Source organism: Protomyctophum bolini (genome assembly GCF_963924005.1).
Source record: "Protomyctophum bolini genome assembly, chromosome: 14".
Taxonomy (NCBI): Eukaryota; Metazoa; Chordata; class Actinopteri; order Myctophiformes; family Myctophidae; genus Protomyctophum; species Protomyctophum bolini.
In genome coordinates, this window is record NC_137875.1 from 19,713,097 (window position 1) to 19,734,124 (window position 21,028).

Genomic DNA, 21,028 nt, shown 5'->3' on the forward strand with positions numbered 1-21,028 from the left:
TAGTCAGTGTAGTGTAAGCGCTGCCGGTGGCCCGCGGTGAGGACAAGGTATGTTGTGAGAGGAACAAAAAACACATGAAAAAACAAAGGTGTTGGAGACAGGTCCCATCAATCAGCACAGGAGCTCCACCTCTCTCATCGGACCACACACACACACACACACACACACACACACACACACACACTGTTGGGCGGGTGAGGGAGGGGGGGGTTCATTATTTCCGGAATGAAGGAAAGCGGGGGAGAGAGAGAGAGGAAAAAAGAGGCAATACCGGAACTATACCTGTGTGGGGCTGTGTGCCTGCCTGGGGGGGACGTTTTAGAGGCTCGCGCACACGCTCTGGCCACCGTCTGTTTGGCGGAATTACTTTCCTTAACTGCTTGAGCTGAGACGGGATGTGTTTACGTGTGTGTGTGTGTGTGTGTGTGTGTGTGTGCTTGCACACGTGCGTCAGTGTTGATTTTGTCGACTAATACTATGACGAAAGATGTTCGTCGAATACCTTTTGTCACTGATGAAAACTAAATGGAAACTAAATGAAAACTAAGCTATGATGACTAAAACTAAGACTGAATATATTGACAAAGGAAGGGACTAGTGGACAAGAGATCCAGTATAAGTCATTTTACACTTGGCTGCATGCTGAAAATAGCAGATCTACAAGCTCAGCGCGTCGCACTTCGACGCGCTGTGAGCTTGTCGATCTGCTATTTAAATCAGCCATTACGTCAAGGCCCGCCAAAATACATCTTAGTTGACTAAATCAACTGCAGATTTAGTCGACCAATGTCTTGATACATGTCTTGATATTTAGTCGACTAAAATTAGACTAAACACAAAAACATTTCAGGTGACTAAAATGTGACTAAAACTAAATGATAACTATTGAAGACACTACGACTGAAGCTAAAATCAAAATTTGCTGTCAAAATCAACGTGTGTGTGTGTGTGTGTGTGTGTGTGTGTGTGTTCAGGGAGTGGAATGTTTCTTGCAGAGTTGTGTTGAGTTACAGGAGTGTCTTTATAATTATTATTACTGCCTTCAGCATAGTGTACACACACACACACACACACACACACACACACACACACACACACACACACACACACACACACACACACACACATGTTGGTATAGTTCCCCACCACCCCTTCCCCCCTCACATGATGTGAATCCCCATCGGCGCACACACACACACTTTTTGGACGCATTTCTGTAATGCAATAAAAAAACTGGAAACTTGGAATTTCTCCATGTTTTTTTTTGTTATAATAAAGCGTTTTACAGAGTGTGTTGAGATCGATCCGCCTTTGAGCAGAGGGAATGTACAGAGTTGCGATTGTGTGAGTGTGTGTGTGTCTGCGTCTGCATGTGCTTGTGAAGTTGTGTGTGTGTGACTGCATGTGTGTGTGTGGCTGTGTCAAAGAGAATCTAACTAGATGTTTGGCTTCAGCCTATACAGTATACCACACTAGCCAACAACATGTATAGCTCTCTGGCAGCATGCATGTCTCCATGTCGCTCAGTGATTAGTCTCGTGCCAGACATTCTAGGTGGGTATGGATGAAAACCATGCCGACGTATCGCAATTTCAGCACGAGCCCCCCCGAGAGTTGGCTTTGATAGGCTGTGGATGTGTACAGTACCTATACTCCACTGACACGCTTGCTTCCTTCCATCCGTGCCTTCGTAGCAAATCAGAGGACAGCGCGCGTGCATGCACGCATGCACACACTACTCACGCACAGGAGGACTTGGAGATTCTCCCAGAAGAGATGATTTTATGCTCTTTGGAGCCGAGCTGAGTTTTTTCTCTATTTCATCCTTGGCCTGCAAGATCTTTATACCGAGGTTGAAACCATAGATTCTCCATGGCTGTGTTGTGAAAGACAGAACAGACAGAGAGAGAGAGAGAGGGAAAGAGGGAGAGAGAGATGGAAAACAGAAGAGTCAGGCTACGCTCGGGTCAAGGTTTTCAGAGCTTTAGGCACACTGTCAAAAACCTGGGGTGAAAAAAAAATAGAGAGAAAAGCAAACGCAAACAGAAAAGAAGAACGTGTATACACGCCCCTCCCCTACCCCCCCCTCCCCCTCCCCTTCTTGTAACCGCTTCCGTTTTGGACCTTTCTGGCCGCTTTCCTCTCTGATGGGCAGATGACTGGAGTTTTTATCAGTTTTTTGTGTGGAAATCTTCCTGTTCTGCTCATGCGCACACACACACTCGCACTCGCACACGCACGCTGACTGCTTGGCATTGGCATCTCTGCTGAAGGGGGTGAGGAACTTTGGGGGCGGGGCCTATATATCTAAAGCTCTTTATTGTTGTAAATGTTTCATGTGTGTGTTTGCCTCTCACCCCCCCCCCCCCCCCGCTCTGCTATGGCCGTATAACGTCACTGCATGCCCAGACTCGCTGTAGAACAGTGGTTCTCAAACCCAAATGTGACACTTTTTAGCCCACCGGACACCCCCTGTGTTCTTCACTTTGAGAACCACTGCTGCACCACACACACTCACTGGACACTGGTGTTCTCCATGTGGAGGGCTCCTCCTCCTCCTTCTAACTGACAACATGCATCACACTGTGACGGTGGAATAAGAGAGTGGCAACACTATCGTTGACTCCCATTGTAACAATGGAATGCGGAAGTGCTCATTCTATCTCAATGGGATAGTTCCAATGTTTGGAACTATAGCCCATAGGCACCCGCTTTGCGGCGAGATCAAAGCGTGTCGCCACTCTCTAAAAGGCTCATTGATAGTCTGGATTTCCTGTGGCGGGGTGACCACCGTACTACAACATGACGTCACAAGCCGCGGTGAAGAGCAAACCACCGCCCCAGCCCTTCTCTCTGTTTTTACTCGCCACCGCTCAACGTTATTTCATCTCCGGTGGTCACCTCACCACCGGAGCGGTGGTCACCTCACCACCGAAAATCCAGACTATGAATGAGCCTTCACTATTCCTACTCGGAGTTATACAACATGCACCGCAAAACTGTTAACCCGCAAATTAAACCCAGTGTTCATTTTACCACTTTCAACCCGGCAATGTCCCTAATTTTGGGACATTGCCATTGTAGGTGAACACAGATTTCCCCCCCAGAAATAGTTAAAATAGCTAGATCTGCATTATATGCATATATACGGCTTAAAGGACCACTTCACCACTTTTCAGCGTATCTTCATATAATTGGTCCTCACTAATGTTCGTGATAAAACACCAGTGCCACGCATTTTTTCTACTCGGTCTGTGTCTCATAGGAGGGCTGTGGGCAGTTCAAAAACTCATCCACCAGTGACATCATCGATAGGCAGATTTTGTTTTATTTTTTAAAACATTTAGATTTGTATTATCGTGAGAACGATGGCTTCCATTTTCGCATTGCAACTTTTCAGGAATAGAAAAGCCTGCAGTTTCTATTAGCTTGGATTCTCCATTGATGATGTCACTGGTGGACGGGTTTCTGAACTGCCCACAGCCCTCCTATATGAGAGCAAGTAGAATTTTTTTTGTCGCATTTTAGCATGAACATTAGTGAGGACCAATTATATGAAGGTAGGTTGAAAAGTGGTGAAGTGGCCCTACAATTAAATCTCTGAGAGTATAAAATGGGTTGAATATTCATCCATTTGCTTAAATGAACACTGAGGATTTGCCTGCTCTCTTCTATATGACTCGTTGATTGAAATGCATCCATTTGGGATTTATGTGGTGTTTTTTTTTTCTTCTTACACTATGGCTCTTTTTTTCCCCTCCTTTTTGCCTGTCCTCCCCTCCTTCTTTTTTCCATGCACCCTTCCTCTGTTCCCTCCCTCTCTCCTTCACTCCTCCCTTCCTTCCTTCCAACCCTCGACCCCGATTTCCCCCCCCACCCCCCCGCTCTACAGAGGCGGCGCCGAACAACAACAAATACCAAATCTCTAAGCCCACCGTGTGCTCGCTCCACCCGGGGGAGCTGCTGAAGCTCAACTGCCCCCTGCCCGCGTCCACGGCGGAGGGCGGGGGCTCCACCATCACGTGGACCAAGGACGGCAGCTCCCTGGGCGCCAACAACCGCACGCTCATCGAGCAAGAGGTGCTGCAGATCCGTGACGCCACGCACAAGGACTCGGGCCTGTACGCCTGCACCAGCATGGGCAGGGACACGGTGTGCTTCATAGTGAACGTCACAGGTGAGTCGGGGACGAGGCACGCACGGTCGCACGCCTGCGAGGACAGGGACAGGGTAGGGCGATGATACGGTGACAGCTGGAGGAAGAGACTGAGAGGCAGCAGGTCTGCCGCCCCCCACCCTATACTGAGTGGATAAGGACACTCTCTCTGTCTGTCTGTGTGTGTGTGTGTGTGTACCTGTGAGGGTATCATGGAGTGTGTGTGTGTTTGGATTGTACACCTAACGGAATATGTTTGTGATGATAGTTTGGCTAAGTAGTGTTGGACGAGAGTTAGATTTTTGACAGTCATCATCGATATCAACATCGAGTTTATATATTTAGTTTTGTTTTCTTTCTTTCTTTAAAATAGTTTAAACAAGGAACGGTTTAGCAATAACGAGATTCTTTCTAAAAATGGTTCTCAAGAACACTAGAGATTGATCCATCATCTCTAGAACACTAGAGATTGATCCATCATCTCATAGAACACTAGACTTTTTTGTGAGCGTTATTCCGGACAGAATATGTTTGTGATGATGGTCTGGCTCTATTAGGGATGGACGAGTGAGTTTGATTGTTTTTAATATCAAAATCGAGTTCATGTATTTATTAGTTTTGTTTTCTTTATTTAAAATAAATAAATAATGAATGGTTTAGCAACAGAAATACCCAGATTCCTTTTGAAGAATCTGTCCCAAGAACACTAGATTGTTTGATCATGTACATCGCCTAGTTTGAATGACTCTTTACACTACGTTAACAGCACATAGTTATTCCAAAACACACACATCAAAGAGAGGGCATTTATTCGTGAGTGTAATGCCTATATGATCGCACCATCGTACGCTGGTGTCCCACGTTAAGACAACAGCAGATTTTACGACGCGCTGTGAGCTTGTAGATCTGCTATACTTTCAATGCGGGACACCCGCGTACAATAAACTATAAGCGTGAATCGGGGGCGTGAAGCGTAAGAGATGGCAGTAACCCTCTGGTTGCTCTGTGCAGATGCCATCTCGTCGGGGGATGATGAAGATGACACTGAGAGGTCCGAGGACACGGGGGCTGACGGAGAACAGATCAGTGAGTATCAACATGGGGCTGACGAAAAGACACACGGCTAGCGCTCTCATCATCACGTATATACAGACCACAGCAGTGTGTGTGTTGATTTTGACAGCAAATTTAGATTTTAGTTTTATTCATATAGTCTCTTGAATAGTTTTCATTTAGTTTTAGTCACCTTGGAATGTTTTAATGTTAGTTTAGTTTTAGTTGACTAAATATCATAATATTTTAGTCAACTAAATCTACAGTTGATATAGTCGACTAAAATGTATTTTGGCGGGCCTTGATGCCGTCGTAATGGCCGATTTACAACACGGGTGTCCAGGAACCGAGTTCACGGACACGGACGTTGGGGAGGTTTCCTGGACGCCCCCCTCCCTCCCCCCTCCACTATCACTTCCTCCTCCACTATCACTTCCTCCTGTAGCTGTGGTTCCCTAATAGCACGTCAAAACATCATAACGGAATGCCTCACCGAAACGACCAGTCAAAGACTTCCACAAGGGGCCTAATCCCTGAATCACAGTAATCTCCTTATAGCTTTGTCAGTGTTTATTAGCGCAGTAAAGACATGGCGATTGTGTGTGTGTGTGTGGGGGGGGGGGCAAGGCAAGGCAGCTGTGCAGCGGGTCACAGATTCACCCCTCCATCCAGACTTGTATCAGCTCTGTTCCTCCTCCTCCTCTTCACTCACATTGCTGCTGTTCTATATAGCGTAGCATTCCTGTCTAGACCTATACACTCTGAGGCTTGGAGCGTGTGGTGTGGTGGTGGTGGTGTGTGGGTGGGTGGTGAAGTTTGTGCTGTGTGTGTGTGTGTGTGCGTGTGTGTGTGTGTGCATGCGTGTGTGTGTGTGTGTGTGTGTGTGCGTGCTCCAGGGAAGGTGAATTCCTTACATTCCTTCAGCCAGTGTCTCAGGTAGTCAGGCCCCATGGAGCCAGCCAGCCAGTCAGCTGGGCTCATCCATTATGAAAGACGCCCATCTGGACCCACTTACCCCCCCCCTTGTGTGCGTCCGTGTGTGTGTGTGTGTGTGTGTGTGTGTGTGTGTGAGAGAGAGTTTTGTTTCCTGAAGCATAATTACTTGTATGCATATGCATGTGTCTCAGTTAGTGATGTGTTAATTTTCGCTTTTGCATGCACGCACACACGCACGCACGCACACACGCATGCACGCACACAACCAAAATCGTGCTGAAATGAAGATGAGGGCTTCCACATCTTGTTAAAATTCTCGACACGCACACTGCGTCTCACTGTGAGTCGCCCTCCAGTTTTGGGCTGACTGTAATTGCCTGAAATCCATTAAATGTAGCGGGTGGGACTTGGCAAGGAGACGGAATGGGGGGGGGGGGGGGGGGAGTAATGACTCTGACGGTTCTAAAGCTGGTTGAAAACAAAACAAGGCTCTCGCCGTCCTTGCTTGTACATTTTGTCTTTACTTTGTATTTCATTTTCTGTTTAATAACACCAAAACAGTGACAATGTTTATTTTATTATTATTATTATTATATAAAATTGTGGGGGAGAGAAAGGAATGCTGTGTGGAGAGGGGAGAGAGAGAGACAGTTGGACTGGGTGGAGAGGGGAGAGAGAGAGAGACAGTTGGACCAGGACCAGCTCTGTTCTCTGAGCACACGGCGTCGAGCTCTGGCACCAGGCCCGAGGAGTGCTGGGGGGGTTGCCAGGGTTTGCGAGAGAAACAAGCAACCTGGTCTATGAAGACAAGCCCAAAAGAAGTGAGCCCTTATACCTTTTAAACAGGCACATACATGGGCTATTTTCCCAAAAATTTTGAACTTTTAGATTTCTTACTAAAATCATGCGTGTGGGTCCCTGGCATAAAACGTTTTCAGATGGGGTGGGTCCGCTTTAATTTAAATCCTGTTTTATACAACATTGCGAAACATGCCCAAAGTCGCTTATAACAAACGGACATGGCAACACTGGTATGTATGCGTGGGAGGGAGCGAGAGTGGGGAATGCAGCGTTATATATGCTCTCGTGGTGTCAAACAAAAAAACAGGCTGAGTTTTAGTCTCTGCTGAGCAGAAAGCGTTGATTTGACTAATTTTTTATTTTTTTCCCCCTTTTTGATTGAACAACGTGGCCTCATAAAAAATAACAAGGGAGGCGAAAGTTTTGTTGCCGTGGCGAGTGGGGGGGGGGGGGGGGGGGGGTCTTTGGACAACGTCAGCAGTGTTATTAGAGGAGACGGAAGGCTCTCCATCCGTGAACCCAGGCTGTTCGTTGGGGTGTAATGGGCGGTTTGGTAGTACTATAGCGTTATGATGACATCATTCAACCGCAAGGTTGGAAGGAGCTCGGCATTCAATGGATGACTTGCATGTTTATCACTGTGTTTACCCTAAGCTGGTATACATTATCTCATACATTCATTCTCCGTGTAGTGTATATACCTCCCGTTTAACAAACAACCACGTAATGTTGCAACAGGCCGGAGAGTATATTATGCCGTGGTATATAGCTCAGCTTTGAGAGAGAGAGAGAGAGGGAGAGAGGGAGAGAGGGAGGGAGAGAGAGAGAGAGAGAGGGAGAGAGAGAGAGAGAGGGAGAGAGAGAGAGAGAGAGAGAGAGAGAGATTTTGCTTCCGCTGAGATGCACTCGGGCACTGCATCTCGTGCAGGGAACCGTCCAGACTTAAATGGTTTTGACTCGTATGAGCTTTCGGGTTAGATAACCTCAGTTCACCCCAGGGCAGGCCCATCTAAAAGCGTAAACAGCCGTGAGCCCAGTTCCGGACACATGAGGGCTGCTGCAGGGGCCAGGAGGGAGGGAGGGAGGGAGGGGGAGGGTGTTCCTGGAAGCTCTAGCTGGTTGGATGGTGAGAGTTTTTGGCCTCATCTGGACAGGGGTTTGGAGGAGGGGGCGGGGGCGGGGGGTTGCCGTCGTTTGAAGTGCTGTTGCCCCCTCCTCCGGATGGGGGAGAGCATGGGAAACGACGGACGCTCACTTTTCATGTGCCGGCCGCCTCATCCTCTGACCCCAGCTGCCAGTCTGGGGTCGAGAGGTCAGCCTCCGAGAGAGACAGTCTCACGGCGTGGGCCCGGCGGGTCACCCTCGACTTAATCTGTCTGCGCTTGTTTCTGAATGGACCGATGGGGGCGATGACAGCCAGAGTGGACTGACGCGGTGGCGGGTGGGTGGGGGTGTGGGTGGATGAGGATGCGGAGTAAAAAGAGAGGTGGTGCAGATAGCGAGAGTGAAGAAGATGAGAGAGAGAGAGAGAGAGCCGTGTGCTAATTATAGCTCAAGCACTCTCCCGTTTCCGGAAGGAAGATCACTGTTTACTGACCTCACTATCAAACTGTGTCCTGTCCTGTCCTGTCCTGTCCTGTCCTGTCCTGTCCTGTCCTGTCCTGTCCTGTCCTGTCCTGTCCTGTCCTGTCCTGTCTTATGTCCTGTCCTGTCCTGTCCTGTGTCCTTTCCTGTCTTATGTCCTGTCTTATGTCCTGTTCTGTCCTGTCCAGTGGGCATGACAGAGAAAATGATGTGTGAGGAGGTGGCTGATAGTGTGCAGATTGTACAGGCGGTGAGAAATGTTCAGGAGGAGGAGAGGGGGGGGGAAATAGCTTCTTAAGTGAGTGTATAAGCATAAATACCGGTAGCCAATCCACAAGCTCACAATGCATCACATGAGCGTGTATTTTGGCTATTGTCAGTTTGGGACAGTGTCATACTACTGGGTATAAATCAGGCTTAATAAGAGATGGTACGTGCATGGGCGAGAGACGCAACATGTCACTGTGTGGCGTGAGCTCAGCCCATACTGTAGGTAGCAGTGTTCCTTTCATGGGATTTCCACGATTCCCTCTGTTCCCTTGTCCTCCTGCTACATGGAGAGGAAGCAATGGTTGGCTGGGGGGGGGGGGGGGCATTGGCGTTGTTGTTGTTCTTTCACTCTCCCCAGTTTCTCTTCCCTTCCGAGCCCCCCATCTGCTTAGGCAATCACGCTCCCAGGTGCAGATGGAACGGACGGGTGTGTGTGTATGCATGTGTGTGTGTGTGTGTGTGTGTGCGGGAGACACAGAGAGAGAGAGAGCAGGGATCCAGCTCAGTGTCAAGAGATCGACATAGGGGTGGGCATACACGAAACACGTCCAAGGTGATAGATTCGGGCAACAAGCAGGAGAGATAAGCATTCCGAGCCGATGTAATCTGGTGCTAAGTGTGCAATGCAGGGCTCTGACATTCCTACATCTTAGGGAAACGTGACATTAATTTTCTCCCTTCCGATGGCTCCTGTAATGATTTTCCAAAGGGTGATAAGTATCCTTTGGCCCCGCCCCCACCATCCATATCTTAGCCAAGTGACGGGCGGATAAACACGCAAGCTATGCTAATTGGAGGAAGTGGAAGGGAAAAAAAAGCTGCTAAATGGAATGAGATTAAATTGAATGTGATGGTCTAGTTAGCCCTCTTGGCAACGCCCGAGCACATTTCTCCACTCTGAACCAATGTTGTTTTTTTTCTCCCCTTTCCCTTTTTGCGACACCCCGCAGAGCCTGGTGGAGGGGAAGCATGCGTGTTGTTTTTTGTGTGCTCTGTGTGTGTGTGTGTGTGTGTGTGTGTGTGTGTGTGTGTGTGTGTGTGTCGCTGTGTTTTTTTTGGCAGCACATTTAGATTATAGTTTAGTCATAGTCTTTGGAATAAAACTTCATTTAGTTTAGTCATATTTTAGTCACCTGAAATGTTTTAGTATTAGGCTAGCTTTAGTCGACTAAATGTCATAAGATTTTAGTCGACTAAATCTACAGTTGATTTAGTCGACTAAAATGTATCTTGGCGGGCCTTAATGGCTGATTTTACATGTATGCTGAACATAGCCGATCTACAAGCTCACAATGCAAGATTGGCTATTTCCAGCCAAGTTTTGCCAAGTGTAAAATGCCTTGATCTCTTGTCCACTCCCTAACATTTTAGTCTAGTTTTAATTTTTTCATTAGTCATCGTAGCTTAGTTTTCATTTGTTTCGGTTTAGTTAGTCAGGTAGTCGACGAACATTTTTTGTCATAGTTCTTTGTCGACAAAAACAACACTAAACTGCAACATGGAAATTGGCTAGTAGCTGAGAAAGTCCTTGGACCGATGCACACTAACTAACTCTCCTCGGTCCCTCGCTCTGTAGGGTAGCCTATATCTGCCTTATCGAGACTCAAGCTTCTCCAGTCGAGTTGAAAACTCACACACACACCAACAGGAGCATAACAGAGGGAGTGGTGGGGTTTTTTTCTCCGAGGGGGCACAGGCTAAAACAGAGGGATGTTGCTGGCTTTAGAAGTGGCCGATATATCTGTATCGCGATACCGTTGCCTTTTTGCGATACTGATATTGCACGTGTTCATACCTACCTCGATAGCCATACGATATATTGTGCAGCCTTGGTACTAATAATGTTTAGCGTTCCCGCGCTGACCCCCAGTCATTTGTTCCTCCCGCCAGGCGCCCCCTACTGGACCTCCATGGAGAAGATGGAGAAGAAGCTGCACGCGGTGCCGGCCGCCAACACCGTCAAGTTCCGCTGTGCAGCGGGAGGCAACCCCAAGCCCAGGTTACGCTGGCTGAAGAACAGCCGGCCGTTTCGCCAAGAGGACCGCATGGGAGGCTTCAAGGTATGGGGACTAGACAGTAAAACCATACATATGATAGAGGACCGCATGGGAGGCTTCAAGGTATGGGGACTAGACAGTAAAACCATACATACTGTATCATAGAGGACCGCATGGGAGGCTTCAAGGTATGGGGACTAGACAGTAAAACCATACATATCATAGAGGACCGCATGAATGAATGAATGAATGAATGAATGAATGAATGAATGAATTTTATTTATATAGCACCTTTCCAAACATATAGTTACAAAGTGCTTTACAGGCAGGTTATAAAACAGTAATCATAAAAAAACATCAAAACAACAAAACATCAAGACATCAGAAACAATAAAACATGAAAAAACAACGGGTCATCAAAACAATTAGCCCCCTAAGAGCCAAGGGCAGAGAGTTCCAGAGCAAATGTCTTCTGAATCCTAACAGTTTTCTGAAAACCCTATGTCTCAATACCAGTGGTGCTCAACCTTTAGAAAACCCTATGGCTCTATGTCAGTGGTGCTCAACCCTTTTCATGTCAAGGACCCCCAGAATTATCTTTATTTGGCCGCAGAAACCATGTTTTTCCAGGGATATGGAGATATAGGGGTAATCGGGTCCAGAGTCCGGACAACCGGCTATGCGACGGACTCGACACCGGGCACTGCACTCCCTGTGGGGGTGTGGAACGCGTGTCGGTGGGGCCAACGGTTCTCGAGTTACGTGGATTACGGACGTACACAGTACAGAGACATTTATAGAACAACCTACTTGTGCCATTTTCATTCTGAAAGGTAACAGTTTTTATATAGTAGGTAACGGCGCTACCAGTACCTACGCTACAGGACACTACAGTACTTGTGTAATTGTTTTGTAAGTTGTGCTCATTGGAAGCGTGGTCTTGCAGTATGGCAAAAATACAAGGGGTTAATTTAACTGTTAATCACATGAACCCTAGCGTCCCTATTGTGTGCAGCATGTCATAATGGGCGGAAATTACCTGTAGATTGTCTGCATGTGGGGAAGAGTTCTTTGTAGGACGTTCCTCTGGGGTTTAAGTGCTTAAACACTTTTAACCTGGCGTCCCTTTTTCGGCCAGGTGAAAATGTATATATACTGTATATATACCCTATCTCACAGAAATTCCCATCCATCCCCCTTTCCACCCTTGACTGGGAAACCTGATAGTAGAGGAGAGGAGCGCATGGCTCCTCCAGCCTGCTGTGAAATTGGGATTGTTCCACCCGTGTGCCTCATGATCTCGCCGGGATAGCGTCTCCTATACTCTGTAACCCCCGAAAAGGCTCTCGGCCGGCCCTCACAGCCCGTCAGACGAAAAGAACGCGACTGCAAAGTGTTAAACAACGCAGCGGGACCGTGACGTAGAGAGCAAGACAGGAAAAAGGTAGAGTCAAGAGTTGAAGTGAGTTTGAGATCAGAATGCTGAGGTAACTCCAAAAGCATGGGGAACTGGTCCCACAGGCTTATATACAGCTCAGTGCGTGAGGCCTATTGTTATGAAATGTGAAGTGTGAGTGATTTATACGTGCTATTATTGCAGAGCTGGTTAAAGTTTAAACAATATATTCTCTGCAAACATGCAACACGGCAGAGTCTCTGTTTGCTGTTTCACCATAAAACCGAGCAACAGTGTAATCAACGAGTCACTCGAAACCATTAATGGGCAAATGACAGTTAGCCTAAGTCAGGATACAGACAAAGTATATGGTTGGCCCAATATTTACCCATTTAGACCTGAAGACGCATCCGTGTCACCTTTATAGCTTTCAACCACTTTAACCATTATTTTAAACTTTAGCTGGTGAAAATTAGCAGATCTGCTGTACAAGCTCGTAGCGCAGCACCGAGTGCCGTGCTACGAGCTTGTAGACCTGCTATTGTTTTGAACAATTGCAGGCCACAAATCCTTGAATGTATATTCTTTCACAGCGAACGCTTTTTACTCCAATCTTTCCCTGGAACAACATATTTTCAGATGTGGGTCGGTGGCCAAATACATATAATTTTTGTGGTCCTTCACATGAAATCGTTTGAGAACCATTGATATAGAAACGTTTTTTCAGAAAACTCTGGTGATTTTAGAAGACATTTGTAGAATCATGTCACCAGGTCTTCATGGGTTAACATGTGTACACATACTTGATGTTGCATCATTGCTTGTAATTCTACAATCATAGACAGGTCTGAGGTCGTCATTTCAATTGTTTATTCAATAAAATAGGGCATTTAGATTTCTATCTATAAATGCACATTGTTGTGGTCAGAACAAGAGATCTTTGTCTCCCTGGTAAAAAGAAAAGAAAAAGAAAGTTGTCTTCTCGCCCCAAAAGCCCAATCTGTATTCGGGGAAAGTGAAACATTTTAAGCAGATTTATTTGTTCTGAAAATACCTGATTCTGCATGTCATGGGAAAGTATGGTCCAGACTGAGTCTCAAATGTTTTATTTCCTCCCGAAAAGTGCTAGAGTTTAATCTGAACGTCAGGAATTCCTCCTCAGTGACGTCTGTTTGGACTGGAGTCTTTTTTTATGGCGTGGCTAGCCGTGTGTGTGTGTGTGTGTGCGTGTGTGTGCGTGTGCGTTTGTGTGCGTGTGCCACAGAAGTGCCTTCACTAAATTAATTTTTCACATTATGTTTTATGCTTCTTTTTATAATGGAAGTCACAAGTCAGTGGTTAGACTGGTCAGGCTGAAACCAAGCTTGCCCACATTTGGAGTCATAATGTCACAGACCAGTGGTTCTCAACCTTTTTATAAGAAGTACCGTCTCAGAAAATGTGAGATGTTAAAATAAAGAGCGTATAGCTGCCCTGTCTTAGTTTGTTCCATGCCTGTAAGCCAATAATGCTGCTGCTGTGACGAAACTAATAACTAATCGGCACAACTGATGTCTAATCACTAATCGGCACATCTGATGATATTTCTAACATAACTAATGACTAATGACTAATTGGTCCTCAAATCTTCTATTAACGGCTAGGTGTGCTGTCATGCTCATTTCAGCACGTCTGGAGAGCCTATTTCAACCAATTGCTTGGTCAAAAGAACTACCTGTAGTAATATAAATGTTTCATTCCACTTTTGTCTTTTTTTATTTTTTATTGGGCGACTCCTCTGTGTACCACTAGAGACACCAGACGTCACAGGCTTGTTGAAATATTTAATACCAGCCTCTCGGTCTAATGGATGCAGGAGCAGTTTATGTTGAATTATATCTGCTAATTTATTCCCCCCCCCCCCGCGCCTTCGCCTGGGCTTTCAGCAGACTTCATTACTGTTCGGACGTAAAAGAGCGACAAAGTGTGGCGGGAACTTGCAGACAATGTGCCAGTCACTCAACCAGTTGAATACCCTTTAGAAACCGCAACATTTTTTTGTCAACAAAACGCTGGACAAAAGCCGTACCTGTGCCCTACCCTGTGAGGTAATGTCAGTCTATTGTACTGTTGCCAATGCCATACACACAAACAGTAGCAATAGTCTTGCTTCACTGTGTGTGTGTGTGTGTGTGTGTGTGTGTGTGTGTGTGTGTGTGTGTGTGTGTGTGTGTGTGTGTGTGTGTGTGTGTGTGTGTGTGTGTGTGTGTGTGTGTGTGTGTGTGTGTGTGTGTGTGTCTGTGTGTGTCTGTGTGTGCTGGTGGCTATTGTTGGTTAACACCTGGGAATTCCATAGGCTATATGTGTGGTGGCTCAAAACGTATTTGTAAAAAATACCCTAACCTAACCCTAACCGCAAGCACGACGTAACGCATGTCAGGCCAACGCATGTCGGGCCAACGCATGTCGGGAGCGTGCCACGACCCTTGTGAACTTGTAGTTTTTTCGTATTAAAAAAGACAGATTATTGAAAATGTTTTCACATTTGACCAAAATATCGATGTCCGCCATAGTTTATGTGCTTTAAAACAAATGCAAATCATCACTATCACTTCTAAACATTATTTTAGCAATGTTTTGTGTGATTCCTGCCATTAAAAAAAAAACTAAATTGCACAGGGTAAAACTCTTCAAAGGATTGCAAAGCCCATAGATCAGTAGGCTAGTTCTTTTCCCAGCGGTCAAGGTGAGCCGCAGGCTCATAAGAAGGCGGCGTCATGTTGCCCAGACATTCCACGGAAATCAGCCTGTCATCAGCGTTAATATTGTTTTCCAGTGTGAACGCTGCCTCAGCACTCACCTTTCAATCCCCCATGTGTGTGTGTGTGTGTGTGTGTGTGTGTTTTGTGTGTGTTGTGTCTTTGACGTCACTATAACACCAGTGCACTGGTTGGTCTCCCTGTGTTTTTCCAGGTGCGGAGCCAGCACTGGACTCTGATCATGGAGAGTGTGGTGCCGTCGGATAAGGGCAACTACACCTGCCTGGTGGAGAACCAGTACGGAGCCATCAACCACACCTACACCCTGGACGTAGTGGGTCAGTACCACACCCGTCTGTCTGTCTGCATGCTGTGGAGGGGAAAGCGTAAAGAGAGGGAGGGGTGGGACGATGCATAAGGGCCATGGTTACCAAACTTTTTAGCCCGTGACCTAAAAGAGAGATTTGATGTCTCCCCCGCAACCCAAACTAGTGAAAATAGCCGATCTACAAGCTTGTAGATCTCCTATTTTAATATTGATTGATGATCAATTGTGTCCTGTATGCGCTCATAACACTCTGGCAGCGGTCCGTTAAAAAACGGAAATGGAATATCCGCTGGTCTTATGCTGTCAACGGGGATGCACATTCTTAGAATGCTAATATCTAGTGTGCGTGCGTGCTTGCGTGCGTGGCTGCGTGCGTATATGTGTGCGTGTGCGTGCGTGAGCGTGCAGTGTTTGATCCCCCAGGTGCATTCTGTAGAGAGCAGGTGCTGGGAACAGATTGCTGCCAAGTCTTTTACCAGTTTAAAAGAGTTTTTGTGTGTGTGTGTGTGTGTTTTACATAACGCAGTCAATATTTTCAAATCATTAATTTTGTTAATGTTATTTTGCTCGAAGCACTCGGGGAGGCGTAGGGATTATATTTAATCCGAACGACTTGGTCCGGTTCTCCGTGTATACTGTCGCGTACACGCATGCACAGCATGCCGTATGTGGTATTTTCACTTTGAGTGCAGGGTGTTGATTTAGTTTTTTTAGTTTTAGTTATGGGTTAGGGTTAGTCTCATTTAGTTAGAAACTAAATAGTTTACATTTTAGTCACCTGAAATGTTTTAGTGGTAGTCTAGTTTTAGTTGACTAAATCTACAGTTGATTTAGTCGACTAAAATGTACTTTGGCGGGCCTTGATGCCGTCGTAATGACTGATTTTACACTTGCTGAAACTTGCCGCACTAGATCGGCTATTTTCAGCATGCAAACAAGTGTAAAATGACTTATACTGGATCTCTTGTCCACTAGTCCCTTCCTAACATTTTAGTCTAGTTTATATTTGTTGATGAAATTGTCAATATAATTAGTCTTGGAGTTAATCAGTGCAGCTTAGTTTTCATTGCGTTTCCATTTAGTTCTCATCAGTGGAAAAAGGTAGACGCCGAACATTTTTCGTCATAGTATTTTTAGTCGACGAAATCAACACTGAAATTACACACGTGCACAAACACGCTTAGTGCACGTTAAGTGAGCAGAGCACTAAAGACAGATTTCCATGTACTGTTTGTGAGCGTCGCTTTGTAACCCTGTGTGTGTGTCGCTGAGCAAACAGAACTGCTGCTCTCAGCAGTATTATTCTGGCAAGTTCAGACCCAAGTCACTCAACCCCAGCCTGCTGTGACCTTTGGATCATTCCATGTAAAGACACCCTTTTCTGCTCACTTTGCAAAAAATCAATATGGTTGTTGCAGAAGTGGGGTGATTGTAGGTCAATCTGTGCGTGCACACACACACACACACACACACACACACACACACACACACACACACACACACACGTGTGCACTTACAGGCTTATAGTATGTGTGTGCAGAACAGCTTTGCTCTTTGGTACCAGTGTTGATTTCGTCGACTAATACTATGACGAAAGATGCTCATCGACTACCTTTTTTCACTAAATGGAAACTAAATGAAAACTAAGATATTATGACTAAAACTGAGACTAAATATATTGACAATTTCGTCAACAAATAAAAACTAGATGTGATGGGACACACAATGGCACACAATGCGTTGTGAGCTTGTAGGTCTGATATTTTCAGCAAGCAAAAAATCAGCCATTACGAACGGCATCAAGGCCCGCCAAAAATGCATTTTTGTCGACAAAAAAACAACTGTGGATTTAGTCGACTAAAATCGCATGACATCTAGTCGACCAAAACTAGACCAACACTAAGGCATTTCGGATGGCTAAAAATGTGACTCGAACGAATGAATTCAACTTTATTCAAAAGGCTATGACTAAAACCAAAATCAACACTGCTTGGTATAAATGGACAGCGGGGTTTTCCTTGGCCTCACTGTGGCACCGCTATGCAAGCCAAGCGGGTCGATGGACATCAAAGCCTATTCCTCGACCCCCCCCCCCCCCCCCCCTCTGTCAATACTCTATTGATCGCTGATAAGTGATAACCTATATTGGTCACACAAGCACCAGCTGTTGACATCTGTACTTCTAGTGCCAGTAGGTCAGTCACGTGACGCCGTGTGTCCCCACCGCCACCGGGCATAGATAATGTAGATATAGACCCTCTAGGGGGGGATTCGTCCCCCTCCTTCCTGTCCTCACATCGTCCTCACCTGAACTGAGGTCCTTTTACACGCTACACACCATTTTGGATTTGTCGTTTTGCAGGGTTTGCCCAAAACATGAGAGTCGATCACTTTTGTGAGACGCGGTCAACTTGCAAGCTGCGTGGTTGAATGCAAGCACACGCGCACTAAGGCTGCACAATATATTGTTACCGTATCGTTATCGAGGTGTGAACATGCGCCATGTCAGTATTGCAAAAAGGCGACGGTATCGTCGATATATCGTGAGTAATTATGTCTATAGTTTTTTATGTTGCAACACTTACAATATAGAATATGACATTTTAACGGTAATATCGTATATCGTATCTTTATATCGTATCTTATTTATTTGGCATGAGTACCGAGATAAGACATTTTGTCCATATCGTGCAGCCCTAGTGTGCACGCACGCACGCTCACAGATCGAGAGAGGTACATGCAAATAAACACACACAACGCTGTCCACCCTTCCCTTATAGCCGGCCCCCTGCTTTGCCGTGCTGTATATAATATACCCAGGGCTCAGCCAAAAGCTCTCCATCAGACTGCTGTGTTTCTGTTGTTTTTTTCCTTTTTGGGGTTCTGTTTTACTGCACAGCAGTAAAGCCCCCCGCTCCCCCCATCTGGCTCCAGACGGGCCACTAAACCCCACCCCACCCCCCCTGCAACCTCTTGCTTCATTTGACTCCATCTTACTGGAGGAGGAGGAGGAGGAGGAAGAAGGAGAACTGGAGAAAAAGGAGGGGGAACAAGGCTCTTATCAGTCTCTTGGGCCCAAATAACACACCGGATCAGCCATTAAAAGCCCAGTCAAAGCAGCCTTTTTCTGGTTCAAACTGGCCACTGGGGAGAGAGGACATGGTCAGACACACACACACACACACACACACACACGCACACACACACACACACACACACACACACACACACACACACACACACACACACTTCCAGCCTAATCACCCACTGGCCCTTCAGTCCCAACTATAGTCGGTTCGCCACGCCACACTTTGTTGACAGACAGGCCGCCATGCGGGCACGCCTTCCTGCGCCATGCGGCTGCCTTCCCGTGCCCGTATGTGCCCTGCTGGCATTCGCCAGTGTTGATTTCGCCGACCATGACGAAAACATTTCGTCGACTACCTTTTTTCACAGACGAAAACTAAATGGAAACTAAATGAAAACTAAGCTATGATGACTAAAACTAAATACATTGACAATTTCGTCAACAAATAAAAGTTAGAAGAAAATGTTATAGGAAGGGACTAGTGGACAAGAGATCCATTATAGGTCTAAGTAAAAGACACAAGTCATTTCACACTTGTTTGCATGCTGAAAATAACAGATCTACTGTGACGCGTCATGAGCTTGTCGTGAGCTTGTAGATCCGCTATTTTCAGCAAGCGTAAAATCTGTCATTATGACGGCATCAAGGCCCGCCGAAATACATTTTAGTGACATTTAGTCGTACTAAATCTAAACACTAAAACATTCCAGGTGACAAAAATGTGACTAAAACTAAATGAAAACAGAGACTATATGACTAAAAACTAAAACCAAAATGTGCCTTCAAACTCAACGCTGGCGCCATGCTGCTGCTGCCTTCCTGTGCCCGTGTGCCCTGCTGGCATCCACCACCTCGTCCTTCCTGACCCCTATAGAGGGCTCTCCGTGCCAAGCCCCACCGGGTTACCCAGAGTTCACCGGTCTCGCTTGAGATACCACGGAATGCCCCCGTGTCCCTCTCCCCTCTCTCCCACCACCACCGCTCCTCTCCTCTCCTCCCCCCCCCCCCTCCGCCCAGCGACCGTGAAAACACCCCACTAATGACTTAATTGATAGATTGATTTAGATCCTAAATGGGCGGGCACGCATCTCGGGGGGGGGGGGGGGGGGGGGGGCTCGGTGGAAATCCTACATCAAATGCTATAGACAGCAGTTTGAGGAAACTCTGACCGATGTCGTACTGTCAGGGATCCAGAGAGAGAGAGAGAGAGAGAGAGAGATAAATGGGTAGATACTATTTATTCCTGAGGGAATTCCAGTGACCAAAGTGCCTCTCTGTACGAGCTGCCAATGTCGCTGCCAGACAGTGCTCTACGACAGTGGTTTTCAACCCATTTCATATCAAGGCCCATTATTTATTTATTTCGTCATTTGAGCCACGGACCATCATCTGATGGCATTTAGCTTCTCAAGACCCAAAACAAAATAATATTTTGTTATCTTCCGATCAGATTTTGTCCACAATTGCATGCTGTGTTATACCATTATAAGAGAGATGACAGGCCAATGTTGATCAAAATGACAATTCTTCTACATTCTCTAATTGTGTAGACTTCTTGTAAATTAAGTAATGTGGGTGTTTAACAATAATGTAACTCTTGAGAGCATAAAATGTTATGCTCTCAACAGTTAATAATTTAATTTGTGTTTATTATGTACCTGGTTAGGTTAGTTATAATATAAGCATAATCTATGTCAGAAAAAAAGGGGAAAAAATAATATTAGGAACCGTTAAGGGAACCGTTAAGAGGGATCCGGGATAAGGATCCGGAATCGTAAAAATCCTAACGAATCCCAACCCTAGTCCTCTCACGCCGCATGGTGTGTTTACCGTTGGCTCGTAACTGTCGAAACGTTTGGATCGAACTGGAAAATGACATCAGGTGCGGTGCGGCTCACTCAAGCCAGCCTTGTTAAACGTGTCTAAATGTGTTTACTGTAGCCTGTGTAGCGGACGGTGTGATTCTGTGTAATTGTGTGTGAAAGGTAACGGCGCTAGCCGCTTGCGCGGTCCCCACTTGGAAGAAAATACAGTACGTCTCTTGTGGACTCTCTCCAAAGAGAGAGAGACTTACAGAGACTCCTTTGAATTGAAAATTGAGAGAGACGGACAGAATGCCTAAATGGAGGGGGGTGTAAAAAGAGGAGAGAGGAGGATAAAATAAACACTGTTAAAGTCATAGGAATGCACGGATGGAGGCGGAGAGGATGTATAGATGTCCTGATCTATCTGATCTGATGGAGCCAACAGCCTTGATGGACATATGGACAGTAGAGCGCACGCACGCACGCACGCGCACACACGGAAGATTCCTCTCATCTGTGTCTGTCCTGTTCCTTAAAGCGCAAATAACATGCATTTTAAAACTGCTTTTAATATTTAATAATCATATGGTCTATGTCCCTCAAAGTTATTTCTAATGGTTTGAGCCTCAATCACCACTCTGATATAACCAGGCCTTGGCATTTCTTTGTGGACTTTGAAAGCAGTTTTAGCTGCAGTACCACAATGTTCTGAGGTAGTGGGGGTGCTGATATGCAGATTATTTGAAAAAGTTGAATTTTATGTTATAGGTCCTTTAAGTTCCCCCATCGGTTCAACTCTTTCTCTCTCTCTCTCTCTCTCTCTCTCTCTCTCTCTCTCTCTCTCTCTCTCTCTCTCTCTCTCTCTCTCTCTCTCTC

At 46.1% G+C, this 21,028-nt stretch overlaps 1 protein-coding gene across 8 annotated transcripts in view; it reads left to right on the forward strand.

The window, feature by feature from the left end:
- fgfr2 (fibroblast growth factor receptor 2) overlaps positions 1-21,028 on the forward strand; it is a 66,832-nt gene that overhangs the window by 10,679 nt on the left and 35,125 nt on the right. For 5 of the 8 annotated variants that reach the window (XM_080782344.1, XM_080782345.1, XM_080782341.1 and 2 more), the window contains exons 3-6: positions 3,893-4,177; positions 5,168-5,242; positions 10,691-10,860; positions 15,146-15,269. In XM_080782344.1, coding sequence (XP_080638470.1) covers positions 3,893-4,177; positions 5,168-5,242; positions 10,691-10,860; positions 15,146-15,269 — 654 coding nt within the window. Of the gene's footprint in view, positions 1-3,892; positions 4,178-5,167; positions 5,243-10,690; positions 10,861-10,966; positions 10,986-15,145; positions 15,270-21,028 lie in introns of those variants that run through there. The other 3 variants (XM_080782346.1, XM_080782347.1, XM_080782348.1) reach the window with 3 other exon arrangements.